The sequence below is a fragment of the Amphiura filiformis genome, chromosome 16 (genome assembly GCF_039555335.1).
Source record: "Amphiura filiformis chromosome 16, Afil_fr2py, whole genome shotgun sequence".
NCBI lineage: Eukaryota > Metazoa > Echinodermata > Ophiuroidea > Amphilepidida > Amphiuridae > Amphiura > Amphiura filiformis.
In genome coordinates, this window is record NC_092643.1 from 8,318,940 (window position 1) to 8,333,179 (window position 14,240).

At 36.2% G+C, this 14,240-nt stretch overlaps 1 protein-coding gene across 1 annotated transcript; it reads left to right on the top strand.

Moving 5' to 3' along the window:
• The first annotated feature begins 2,734 nt into the window (after positions 1–2,734).
• On the top strand, positions 2,735–7,933 carry LOC140136352 (adhesion G-protein coupled receptor D1-like). The gene is made up of 8 exons (XM_072158083.1): positions 2,735–2,794; positions 3,184–3,404; positions 3,998–4,064; positions 4,495–4,589; positions 4,924–5,092; positions 5,251–5,340; positions 6,079–6,198; positions 7,625–7,933. The coding sequence occupies exons 1-8, from the start codon at positions 2,735–2,737 to the stop codon at positions 7,670–7,672; spliced, it is 870 nt and encodes a 289-aa protein (XP_072014184.1). The 3' UTR covers positions 7,673–7,933.
• Positions 7,934–14,240: the final 6,307 nt, after the last annotated feature.

A 14,240-nucleotide genomic window follows, 5' to 3' on the forward strand; every position in this document is an offset into this window, starting at 1 on the left:
TCAGGCACTATCACTGTAACCCTAGTCTATGTTGACCACAGCATCGTTGGATCAAGTGATGTCAGCCTTGAGTCACAAAACAGTTACAGGTAATAGCTTCCTCGAGACAGCAGCGTCCGCATGGCGGTATATCTATAGGGCGCAGTCACTCCGCGTCGCATCGCGCGATACATATTCACCGTCTTTGATCGCGCGTGTATTACACGCGGACGCTACAGTTTCCAGGAAGACTATTATTAGTCAGTAGCGTTGCCAAATTTTCGTCCTTATTTGACAATTTTTGTCCCATATTTAGTCACTGGATACGCTCCTGATTATTCGCCGTCGAAGTAACGTAATAATCGGATTAACTACCGTCGCAATAGATGAATACAATTTTTGAATAGATCGCCCTTCACTACAAGTAGGTTGCCCTCTAACGGTGCGAGTGATCAGCATAATATTCATATTCTATAGAATTACAATCTTTACAATTCGTTATCCCTGTTCTTTGACATCTATGGTTCAATGCATAGGTACCGCGTGAACGTTGTAGTGCAGGGCGATCTATTCAGTAAGTCGAAGTGATGTAGTAATCGGATTAAGTACCATGGCAACAGATGAATACAATTTTTGAATAGCTCGCCATGCACCACAAGCAGGTTGCTCTCATCACTTGTGTATGTCTGCAATCATAGATTGAATACAATACCGCTCTTTTCAAAGATACTTATCTTACAGGTGCGAGTGATCAGTATTTCTTTAACATCTATGGTTCACTACATAGGTACCGGGTGAACATCTATTGCTATGGTAGTTAATCCGATTATTACGTCACTTCGACGGCGAATAAGTAGGCAGGAATATTAATTAAAATTAAAATTGTTATTGTTTATCATTTATAACATGATAGTCTTGATCTGATCCAAAGGTGTAATAAGGTAGAAACATAGAGGAAACAAAAAAAACGATTACATTTCAAAATTTTACATATTCACAAATAAATGAGTCGAAGAAAGTTCTACGTGTGTATTTACAGATTTAGAGGTTCTTATGAATAAGTAACTTGACAACCTCTAATGATGACTTCTTCTTCCAGAGAACAAGACAACAACACTGAAATTACCGTTGGGTTAGCTAGTGGTATTCTCAGCAGCACGGTATATGTGGATGGAAACCAATTTAATGTTGATCCAAAACTCACAGTTGAATACTACAAAAAGGTATGTTTAATTTATTATACGAAAAGCTTCAAATGGAAGTAATTTGCTTGACGCAACAAAAACATTCACATATTTTAAACGGCATAGTCAGTGTGTTTAAATGCCTCACCAAGAGTGTTCCTGAGTACCTGTCTGATTGTGTTTCCCTGCACTGCCCTGCGCGTGCAGGCCTGCGTTCTGCTTCTGATACCACCCTCCTGACAGGGCACAACACGATCAAAACACTCATGTCAGCTGAACGCAGGACTTTCTCCTATGTTGCGCCTCGCACCTGGAATAGACTGCCAATTGGTATCAGGGAATCACAATTAGTGGGTATTTTCAAGAGGGTTCTAAAGTCACACTTGTTTCCATAGATTTTGTAGCCTTCACAGGCAGTTCTCGTTTATTTTTTCTTCATGTTGTTCTTTTGTTTTTTGTTTTGAGCGCTACGTTCTAAATGTAGCAGCGCTATATAAATATTTATAATGTATGTATGTATGTAAAACATACTCATTTACGATAACCATGATACACTTAACAGTCATTATTAACAAATGTTGTAATTCCTTAATATCTGTTCTGTTATGTATGATCTGCTCTCAGGTTCCAGAGTCAAAACAAGCATTTAGAACAGAAAGTAAAACTATATGTGCATTTTGGAATGCCAAAGGAAGGTAAGGATTTTCGATAAGAAATTTCTTATTTTTATTACTGTTATTTTTTGCAATAGTTAAACTTCTATATAAATCTTCAAGTATGTCGTCGGTTCACCTAATTAGACAGGTTGACATAGTTGTTTGTAATGTTCCTTTCACCAAACGTAATCCCTTCCTTACACACAGCACTTGGTCTACGGAAGGATGTGAAAAAGTTACGCAAATTGATGTTCAAGTAACATGTTATTGTACTCATACTACAAGCTACGCTGTACTTCTGCAAATTACCACTTATCCGGTAAGATTTAGTTTCTTTCCTTCTTGGTCATCTTTGTTTTGTTGCCATGTAGTTGTATATGTTTCGGAATAAAATGTTTTTTTCGGAATATTAAATACTATCTAAGATTCTAAACTGTAGTAAGCAATAAGTTTTTTAAAATGAACACGTTGTTACTCTTCCCAACCAGATACCAGAATTTCACTTCGTTTTTATGACGTACCTAACCAATATTGGGTGTGCCCTATCTGTACTATCGCTGGCGATGTCTTTTTTCATCTTTATGATTTTCGAGTAAGTATTTTATTTTCCATGGCTTTATTCGTCTATTTATATGATGAATCACAGATCACTATAAACCAAGACGGACTTTTGTATCATAATGACTATAGAGGACGTCGGTTTTTGAGTGGTGCAAAGCCGTTTTTGCCATCGTCGACCTCCGCGCTCGGCGATTGGGCACTTCATGGCTTATATAGGGGACGGTTTATTTTAACATGATATTCGCAATTATGCAGACCTTCATGACAATATAGTTTCCATCATAAACTATCCTATCTATTACTTCTAGGTCGTTACGAACAGCTGAGCATTACATCGTACATAGTAATTTTGCGATGGCGTTATTAGCCGCCCAGATGTCCTTTCTTTTGGGAGCCGATCAAACATCAAATCAGGTTTGCAATTTAGATTGTATACTTATACCTTGATTCAAGGCAATAAGCGTTTCGGAAATTTATTATGAGAACGGTTTTTTTTAGTTTTATTTTTTTTTTTTTTGGTAATTTCAGACTCTTACATTTGACATATACAGCTCGTCTTGTTGTGAACTTCGTTTAAGAAAGTTTTAATGGAAGCGTCTAACCTGAGGTCTTTTAAATGACATTAATGGGCGGTGAATAATACTGAAGATCTGCTTAAATTGATTGAGTTTAACCTCAAACGCTAACCTACAGAATTAGAAATCTTCATTTAGTTTATACACCACATGGAAGCAAAGCGGACTAAAAATACCATTATAAAATGATTACTAACACGATTAACAAATACATTTTCTGTTTTGCAGACTCTTTGTAAGATCACAGCAATGACCATTCACTACTTGTATATGTGTGTCTTCTGCTGGATGTTAGTTGAAGGCATCAACTTGTTTATTAAAGTCGTGCTGGTCTTCAATACCGAAAAGAGTAAATTGATGTACTATGCACTCTTAGGTTGGGGTATGCCGATTGTTATAGTGGCAGTGTGCGCAGGAGTTGCATGGGGTCAGTATGCCACTAAAAGCAGGTAAGCACAGTTTATCGAAAATTATACATATTTTTACATTTAATCATGGTTTGACAGGATGCTAAATAGCGATTCGTTTGTTTGTTAAAATCAAGTTACGCGTGAATTAGAGCACAGGTTAAACCCCAGCAAACACAAGCATTTTCTTAAAACGCTATAAACGTTCGATAAACACCTTTGGTTTCATTTAAAACATTTTAATTATATTTTAAATGTTGGGTTATATAAAGGTCATGAAAACGTTTTTAAACGGTTTTTTTATGAATATGTTGAAAATGATGCCCTCTGGCTCTAATCTCTTTTTTTAATTCAAGAGAATTCATGCTTAAAATGATTTTAACAGCTATTGGACATTCGTCAAAAACATAACGATATTGTTTCGATATTGAATACATGAAACAGATTTTAATCTCTTTTGAAGACGTATGACAAAACGGGTGTTTAAAGTAGCCAGCAGATTTTTCTGATTAAGTATAGCTCAATCTTCAAACAATGTTGGTGTGCTCCCCCTACCCTATATTGATTTATTTTCTATTTTTAATAAATAAATAAATAAATTTATTTATTAATTGGTTTATTAATTTATTTATCAGCTGCTGGATTGGAAGTGGGAATCCACTCATTTGGAGTTTCGCTGGACCTGCAGCAGTCATTATATTGGTAAACAACTATGGTATATTAAATGGCACAATTAAATTGTTTTTATGTCTGTTTTAAGGCGTTACTATTGACAATCTCATTTTGCATGGCACCCTCTGATTTTCCCCTTCAATTGCAGCTATTTTGTGGAAAATCTTATTATCCATATAATATATACTGCTGAAATATACTTTGTAGCACGTTCTGGTACCATATTTTACTCAAAATTTAAGGACTAACCATCACAAGCTGCATTTAAAAGACCACCATCCGCTATACGAGACACATTTTAATGTTTAAAAACTTTAAAACATTTGTAGCTGTTAAAACAGCTACAAAACTATTTACTAATGGTTTTAGTACTGTATCATTCTGCTAATATTTGGCCTTACGGCTTATTCACAGAAAAAATCGTTCAGTGATGTTTCATACTGCTCATCTTTCATTTCAGTTAAACCTGATTCTACTTTGCATCGTTGCTCGTATATTATATCGATCCATCAGATCTGTAGATAAGGCGGGGAGTGATAAGATCAAGGCATTTTGGTGAGTTTTAAGGAATACTAATTTACGAATTTTAAGAATCCTAAAGAACGAAAAGGCAAGAAATTAAATTTGACTTGTTTCAGTAGTATTCAAATTACGAGGCGTGAGATATGTTATTGTGTACTTAAAATGTTGTTTTCATTAATTTTGAGGGCTTTATTTTGCGTATTTCTTTAAATATTAAGGGTAATAATTTTATATAAAATTGAAAAGAAATTCTTGAAACCGTTTCAAATCCTATGATATAGACTTTTTGAAACTGTATTCTCTACATAATTATATATTAACGAAGTTAAACTGGTTCTGGATAGTAATAACTAATTTTATTTTTCAGGACCGCGACCAAAGGTACATTAACATTAACTCCTCTTCTCGGCATTACGTGGATATTTGGATTCATGGCCGTTGGTGGCGCTACTTTGGTATTCCAATACATCTTCATTGTGTTGAATTCTCTTCAAGGAGTTTTATTTTTCTTATTTTTCTGCTTTCTGAACAAAGAGGTACGAAGTTTGAAAAACGTCATAAATTCAGGGTATTCTTTAAAAATCGACAAAAACAGCGGTACTTAGTTAGATAGTAAAAACAAGTACATGTATCTAAATAGATTATAATTATTTTATTAATATATTCATCTACACATGTATATTAATGTTTTTAGGTGAGAGAAAAAGTGAAGCGACTTTTCGAGAAGATGAAATTATCTAGTGCTCAATTTTCATCATCATCAGTTGCTCCGGAGAAACCATTGGTAAGGTTGAAAAAAGAGCTGTAATCGTTAGCAATCATTTATTAGCGATTCTAATTCTGTCTCATTCGGTCTTTCTTAAATATTTGTACACAAAGGTTAACAGTCTTGAATAGTATACATAGTTTAACAGTTCTGGGTGACGGTGTTGTCGTGCTATGATCATGATGATAAGCGCTCTTTGCGATTTGAACGCTAAATATTTTAACCCTGCATACATGCAGCTCTTCAAGAAGACTGTCGACTGAGTAGCGGGAAACCAAGTAATGAGGCCGAAGGCCGACTTGGTCCGGGCTCGCACTCGCGCACTCACCGCTGAGGTTTTTCTTAAAGGATATTCTCGGAGCGCAATATTTGCCGGGGGTACTCAATTTTAGAAGTGACGGGTATAAGCCTACCGACGTCGGGAAGTAGGGGCTAATGGGTATAAAATGTTGTTTAAAAAAAGGGGGGTGGTCATTTATTTTTATATCGAACGAAATCTAACACTTTCCGCTAAAAACACTTTTTTTTTATTACGTCAACAAATGACACAATTAAATGTTTATAGCAAGGCGAATTTGCTGAAACAAGAGAATTTGAAAGTTTTCTCATTATGAAATTTTGATGACATGCACATAATTAAGTGGGATTATTGTATTCCTTGAAGGGTATAGCGCTTATTTTCTGAGAATAAGAGATTTTTAGAGAGTACAAAGAAGTGGCGCCACATTAAAGAGATGTTTTATTTATTTCAAACAGATGATGACAGAAAAAAACCGAGCAGAAATGAGACGGAGGATGTCGACAACAGTTGATACCACGCTCCAGGGAAACGATCTTAACGAAGAAAGGTTAAAACAACACAAAGAGATATCCATGGTAAGTATAATATATGGCACTATCATACACCCATATATCAAAGCAACCAATAAAAAGAGGTTAGAAAAGTAAGCGGAGTGCATTGATAATTGATTTTGTACAATGTCACTCCGTACGCAGTTCTTTCGCACGTGTTCGCGTCGCGTAGGATTGAGTCATTTTTCGGATGGATTGATGCATTCATATTAATTTGATTCTATTTTCCAATATTTTTAGAGACAATTTTGTTTTAAAAACAGTAAAATTCACGTTTTCCCCCGTGTATGAAAAGGGTAATAAATGCGTATCACTTCGGGGCTCGTGCATTAAACGTCTCAACACGCGTACATTATTTTGTATAATTTTCACTCCCTACAAGTGATACGCGTTTATTAACCTATACTTGGTTTTTCCAGATAGTGACGTCAACACTTTGACGCTGCACCTAATTTATTGTTTTTCCTTGTAATAATCTGATTCTATTTTCGGTAAGCTTGCGTAAATGTTGGTAACAAGCAGTATTACGCGAACGCATTATCGCGCGATCATTGAGGATCAACCGTCGTGTCGCCGGTGCGTGGCGGCCCGCGTATATTGAATGTTTATAAGTACGATGGTAAGAATATTTTCATGAGGTGAAATATGGACTGTTCCATTCAACGAGGCTTTGCCGAGTTGAATGGAATAGGTCATATTTCACCGAATGAAACTATTCTTCCCATTGTACTCATAAACATTCTATATTTGTTTTATATAATTCATGTAAAATTCTTCAACTTCCGCCTAGTTTTATAAATCACCAGGAAATCAAAATAAATTACAAAAATATTACAAACTGTATTTATTTTAGAAGCGACAATCACACCTATAATTGGTTTCGCGATATACGTCCGCGTCTGTCAGCGTTGCCATGGTAGCTGCGCGCTAGTGCAGTGGGAAATTGACTATTGCATATCATACAACCTCACCTATAATTGGCGTCACCGTTCGCGATATATGCCCGCGTCTGTCAGCGTTGTCACGGTAGCTGCGCGCCAGTGCAATGGAAAATGGATTATTGCACAGGCGCGGTAGTCTTTTCTATAAATAGCAAAAATATTCAATAGTAATTGACCAATCAAATGATACGAATCTTTGTATGAGTTATATAATGCGTGATATTATACACCCAAAAACCAATAAAGTACAATATAATTGTGTAAAAATAAAGAATTTTGAAAAGTATTGAGGGCGTCCTCCTCAGCAAATGTTATAATATGGCTTTAATAATCTTGTCATTTTCAAGGGCTGCATAACTGTTCAGTTTTTGTTTAGGTCACAGTTTTCCTTGTCCAAGGTCGTAATAGTCGTAAGTCGATGTTACGGGTTTTGTGTAATTTTAAACCTAAAATTTTGAAATATTTTTACAGTGCCTAATTGATTCTTTTGTTTTGTTTTGTTGCTTCAGAAAGTGGAGGTTTCTGCTCCTGTGTCACTTCCTGAGCCGCTTGGTTAGCAAAAATGATTACTATGGTCTGTCTCGTCTCGCAGTGGCAGATTCGAATCGCGCGCTAACCTTATCCCGTATGCACACACGTAGAAGGGCGATTTGTCCGTACGCTGGCGCTTCAGCACTACCGCGTAAACGCACTGATTGGAATCAGACACTCTGAAATCCAACATGGTGTTACTCTCAACTTGAGACAAAGATTTTTTTAATACAGGCAGATACGGTCATATGCATACTGATGCGTTGTCGACATCGTAAACGTCCCGAAAAAAATATCAACACGCCACCTTGGCGGACAAATCGCCGGACCCTTTCCAGAATTAATACAGCATATTTAGCCATTTTCCTTAAATAAATATATATATTAACACTTCCGCTGTATGGTATTTCACGATATAACATTAATGGACAGAAAAGTGCAAATGTTTGTCGTGTTTCACATCGGACCAGTGACAAGCTCTAATGACGTCACGGCGTAAACAACGTACGGGTCATTAATAATTAATTAGGTAAAGCCAGATATGGAGGCATCCAAAAGTATGCTAATTAGAAATTTAACGAATCAAAATACGAACCTGGTATTCTAAATTATGCAAATAAGTTGAAGGAGGTTGCCTGAAGCATGTACAGTAGTTCGCCTCTTTGTTTTTATAGTAGACCTCTGTGACTTGAGACGAGACAGACTATAGACGCTATTCTACGATCGCAGGACGAGATGTTTTTGTTCACAGAGAAATGTCAGTGTCTAAGGCCCCGGTGCTTAATCTCGCCGATTACCTCTGCGTCGTCTCGGAGCATTTCGATGGTTCTCCTGCGGCTTGCACTTTCAAGCCGCAGCACGCCGATGAATTGATATAGTGTGGCCATATCCCCGGTTGCGAATTCGCGAGCAGTTATGGGCATCGAATTCGCAACATCTTGCCATCTTCTTGCTCTGCGGTTTGCCATTCATAACTCAAAACCTTTATATTAATGTTTATTGTAGTACTTACTTGAGTTTACTCACCGTGAGCAATTTGCGGATCAGTCGATATAATCCGGCAAAGAATCAACGTACTCAAGGACACTAATTTGTAAGGGTATTGTTGTCAAGTGTTATAAGCCGGTTGCGAGAAATGTAGGAGTTGGGCCGATCAAGCCGATGAACGGGTGACTGAACATGGCTTTTCATCGGGCAGACACACATTTTGTTAGTGCATATCGCAATATTATTTTATTTCTCAGCATATGCGCATCAGCGTGGGTCTGCGGCTTGGGTTCCGGGCACGCCGCAGAGTTAATCGGCGAGATTAAGCACCCAGGCCTAACATACCAAGAGCAGAGTGCATCTGTAGCTGAAACTCGACTGGTAGATCATTTGAAGGCGCTGTTATTCTTCGGGATTTCTCATCGATGAAAGATCTTGAAAATCGTCAGAATTCTCGCTATTCGCAATAAGGGCGCCGCCAGCGGTTTGCGATGTAATCGTGATGTATCATGGGAAAATCGTGATGTATCATGGGAAAAGGAAACTCGACTGGTAGATCATTTGAAGGCGCTGTTATTCTTCGGGACTTCTCATCGATGAAAGATCTTGAAAATCGTCAGAATTAAATAATTATATGCATATACTAGATACTAAATATAATATGTTTTGCTGTCGAGACCATTGGGGTAGGGGCACGTGCCCCCGTACCCATATGACGCTACGTCGATGTGTCATACGTTTGTGGAACGAATTCGTTGCTTTTAAATGTACATATACATGTGTTCGGGAACCGAACACAGGAGCAATAAGTAAAGTTTGTACATTTGCTGCAAAAGTAAAATCAACAAAATAAAGAATACAGAGAGCTTTGCTTAGAGTAAATAACTTAGTTATAGCATAGTATTTGCTTTAATTAGTTGTAAGGGCATCAATCAAAAATTACTAGATACTAGAATGGCCGATTCATGCCATAATATTCGACGTCCAATATTCGATGCTGCTTCAAGCCGTGTTCGAAATAAGCATTTTTATCCTCTTGTCCTCTTGTCCAAACACTTGGGACAACAATATTGAGCTATGTACTTATCCCCTGGACAACCATTATTTGGATTCTTTGTATTTTGGGGACAACCAAAATGTTTTGAGGACAATTTTCCTTATTTCGGACACCATGGACACTGGCTGCAAGTATTCGTTATTTAACCCATTTCAATACATTTTTATCTTCTAATGAATACTTGACGAAAAATCAATTATATCCGTCGTATCTAGTGGAAATATAGACCTATTATTGGTTTTTTTTTTGTTTTTTTGTTTTTTTTTATGGCAAAATCATGTAATGGAAATAAATTGAATAACGAATCCTTGTTCCATCAAATATTTAATATCGAAAAAAGCATGAACCGGATCCAAAATATGTGATGATATATATGTATATAAGAATCATTTGTAGTTTATTATACAGTAGGTAAAGGGATATGGGCAATATTCGTTCATCAGTGATCAGACAAACCTGCTGAAGCAGAAGGTAGATGATATATTTGGTTTTATTCAATGTTTTGGATGTTAAGGGGATAGCTTGTATATAGATGTCAGGTGGGTAGAGGTAAAAAATAAAATTATTGGCATTTAGACTACAACACATGTGTATGTATGATGTGCCATACAGAAACTAACAGAACAATACCTAAAAGTGTCGTTTTAATGGTTTTTGTCATAAACACGATTTTCCACAAGTTACATCTGTTTGTACCGTGGGCGTGCCTGTTGTCAGGTCGATCAGAATAGACACAACCTTGAATAATAATTCAGAATATTGTGACGTAACATTCCATATTGCTTAAGGTACCAAGGGCCACTTCTCATGATAATATAATTAAACAGGTGATAGGTATGAATGTTGAGGAATCGAACTAGAGACCTGTCCCTCTGTCACCTTAGAACTGTCCCATATGCAATAAACCAACCGGTACGGTATAACAAATGTCAGCCGTGTGTTGGGCCCTATAAAAATGTACAACTTGGACACACCTTATTGACCCGATTGCATTAATGTGCATTATTTGTGGAATGTTGTATTGGCGAGTTGTGATTTAGCTTTTTGCAGAGTTTAAACTACGTTATAAAAACAGCGGTATGCTGTGTGGTAGCATGTAGTGTGCGTAACATGGTGATTGATGTGTGGGCGATGTGCCTGTTTTAGGATGCGCTTATCTGCATGTTGTAGGGTTTGTGTAATAGCACCTGTGCGAAGTGGAGGATTTACATTTTATTTCTTGTTATTTTTCTATTACTGGTAAATTATTGAGTGTCTGTTAGTTCGTTAAAAACAGCAGCCAACAATATTAAAAACAATAACAAAGACGTATAGCAGGAGCAGTTTTGCCTTCATTTATTGGTCTTCCGCGTGATAATATGCATATTGACATTTAACACTATAATGTTAAATTCATTTCAAATGTTAATCTTTACCACAAATTACCAGGGAAAACAGCAAATGAAAAGACAAATGAGAACAAAATCAAAATCGTGAGTATAATAGAAACCACAGAGCAAGGCATGCGTCGATCTATAAATGTGTCCAATCTGGTGGGGATACGTTGAATAGGTAAGCTTATAATCAAGGATCCTGAAAAGCTCCGTAACATGAATTCCGTAGTTATGACATGTTTGAAGAGAACTCGGCACTAAAGTGGACAATTTTAACATGGGCATGTACTGAACGCATATTTGGTGTTCTTCGCTGACGAAGTGAATATAGAAGTCTTTTTCGTTAAACAAGTGGGACAATTTGTGAATTTTCATTGACGAAATCGCAAGTAGAAATAGACGTTTCGAATATAGCAAAATCACGTCGAATTGTCTGCATTGACGAGATTCATTAAAGGAAGTCTCCGGCAATCATAACATTATGCCTTATATGTTGGAAAAATAGTTATCAAGCACGAATCACGTGGTTTTATTTTAAACAAACAACTCATATTGACTATAAAACGAATAAGAACAGCCGGCTCCCAACACGCGATATTCAAAATTCCCGCGCCGAAATTTTCTAGTGCAGTGCATTACAACAAGTTGTACACCTAGTGACAAATTTTAATGAGCTATGACATCACCCAATTTACATCATCGCCGTGATATATTAGTGTATTTACTATGCATATATTAATTAAACCACATTCCTTGTTCCACAGTGTATTGGGAAAATAACCCTTGGTTATACTAAATAGCTTTCCCAATTTTACGTGCTGAAGCTTAAATTCAGAAGTCATCCCTTTTACGGAAACGGGAAAAAAATCACGGAATCGGTGGTACAACACGGAAAATGACATTGAAAATGCCGTGATTTACATTGTTAAAAGCTAAGAGAAATAGATGTAAAAACTTGAGTTGTGTGTGTCAAATTTTATGATAAAAAATACTGTTTAATAATACCCAAATAAATACCCAACCGCGACGGGGGCCGATACAAGTTACCAAGAGTGTACGGCCGTGTTTTTAAGGTCACTGATCCCAAACTTGGGTTGCCAGTCTCCAGATGAAGGTCAAAGTTGTGACCGAAAATTTGAGGTACGTCTTAATTTTGTGTTGAGAGCATAAGTTTAAATTGCCAATTATAAATTATTCAAGTATTTTCCATTTTTATAATTTTAGTAGGTGGACAACTTTAATGTTGACGCGGCTATATGGGTCGAGTTTTGACTTGAACAGGGGAGGCGCGACTTTAAACATCTAGTACAGAGCGATATGGGTTTAGAATTTTATTTTCCTACATTAGTGGAACCAATGTTTTTGGCATTCTTAAACCTGAAATAATAACAATTTGATTGGTTCCATTTTTTCTAGGCCCAGGGGTTAAAGGTCACAGTGGGGCCAAAACTTAACAATAGTCCCATCATATTGTAATGTACCTCAAATTGTTCCTCTCATCACAGGGAATAGAAAAGTTAATTGTCATATTTTTCTACGGTGCTTAGTTCAGGAGTTATAAGGTCGAATAGGTCAAATGTCAACAATTTTATACACAGAGGTCAAAATAAAAAAATAGTCCGATTTCATCGAAACTTGTCTCAAATTACTCCCCTTAACATAAGAAATCTCAAACATATAATACTTAATTCATAATTTTAGTGCATTTTTGTATTGTCATGTCCCCCCTACAGAGTTCATGCAACCAAAGTCCAATATAAATATGTACAAGCATAACATTTGCTTCTGAGTTTACACATTTCTCAAATAAATTATTTTCCAAATTGGTTTGACGAGAGGAGTAATTTGAGACAAATTTCGATTGTATATACATAAGATACTTGACATTTGACCTTATATAACTCCTGAACTAAGCACCCTAGTGCAATATGACAATCGAATTTGTTATTCCTAGCAATGAGAGGAACAAGTTGATGTATATTGCAACATGATAGAACAAATATTAAGCTTTTCCAGAGACAATTTGTTCTAGAAAGACTCAGCATGACTCAATGAGTTACTGGGTCAATATGAAATATTTCTATAACAAAAACATGCACCTAATATCCATAATTTGCTTTACAAACAACCAGAGCCCAATCCGTAACAAAAAATGTATAGAGCCCAATATGTAACATAACAAACAAATGCATGGGGAAAGGGGGAAAACACTGACAAGTAATTTGTTCTAAAAAGACTCAAAATGACTCAAAATGTGTTACCGTATCAATATAAAGTAATTCTATAAATACACATGCATCTATCCACACATGATTTGCTTTAAAAACAACCAGATCCCAATGCGTAACAAACAAATTTAAGTCCAAAGAAAAAACACTGCCAAATAATTTGTCCTAGAAATACCCAAAATGACTCAAAATTAGTTACTGGGTCAATATAAAGTAATTCTATAACAAACACATGCACACAATAGCCAAAATTTGCTTTAAAAGCAACCAGAGCCCAATAAGTCCAGAGAAAAAAACACTGTCAAATAATTTGTTCTAGAAAGATTCAAAATCACTCAAAATGAGTTACTGGGTCAATTTAAAGTAATTCTATAACAAACACATGCACACAATAGCCAAAATTTGCTTTAAAAGCATCCAGAGCCCAATACGTAACAAACAAATTCTAAGTCCAGAGAAAAAACACTGTCAAATAATTTGTTCTAGAAAGATTCAAAATCACTCAAAATGAGTTACTGGGTCAATGTAAAATAATTCTATAGCAAACACATGCACATAATAAGCATAATTTGCTTTAAAAGCAACCAGAGCCCGATACGTAACAAACAAATTCTAAGTCCATGCCGAGAAAAAACACTGTAAAATAATTTGTTCTAAAAAGATTCAAAATCACTCAAAATGAACTACTGGGTCAATGTAAAAAACAAACACATGCACTTAATAACCATAATTTGCTTTAAAAACAACCGGAGCCAAAAACAACTGGCTGTAAAGATATTTGAGTAGTGTTTGAGATATAATCAACCACACTCACTCTCTGCAGATGCTACATTTTCTATATACAGGTATATAGACAGTTCCTTTTTTTTAATTTTCTTTTTCAGTCAGCTCTGTCATAAGCTCTGAGAGTGTGCTGGAAAGACAGTTAATTGAAAGTATATTTTTTGGT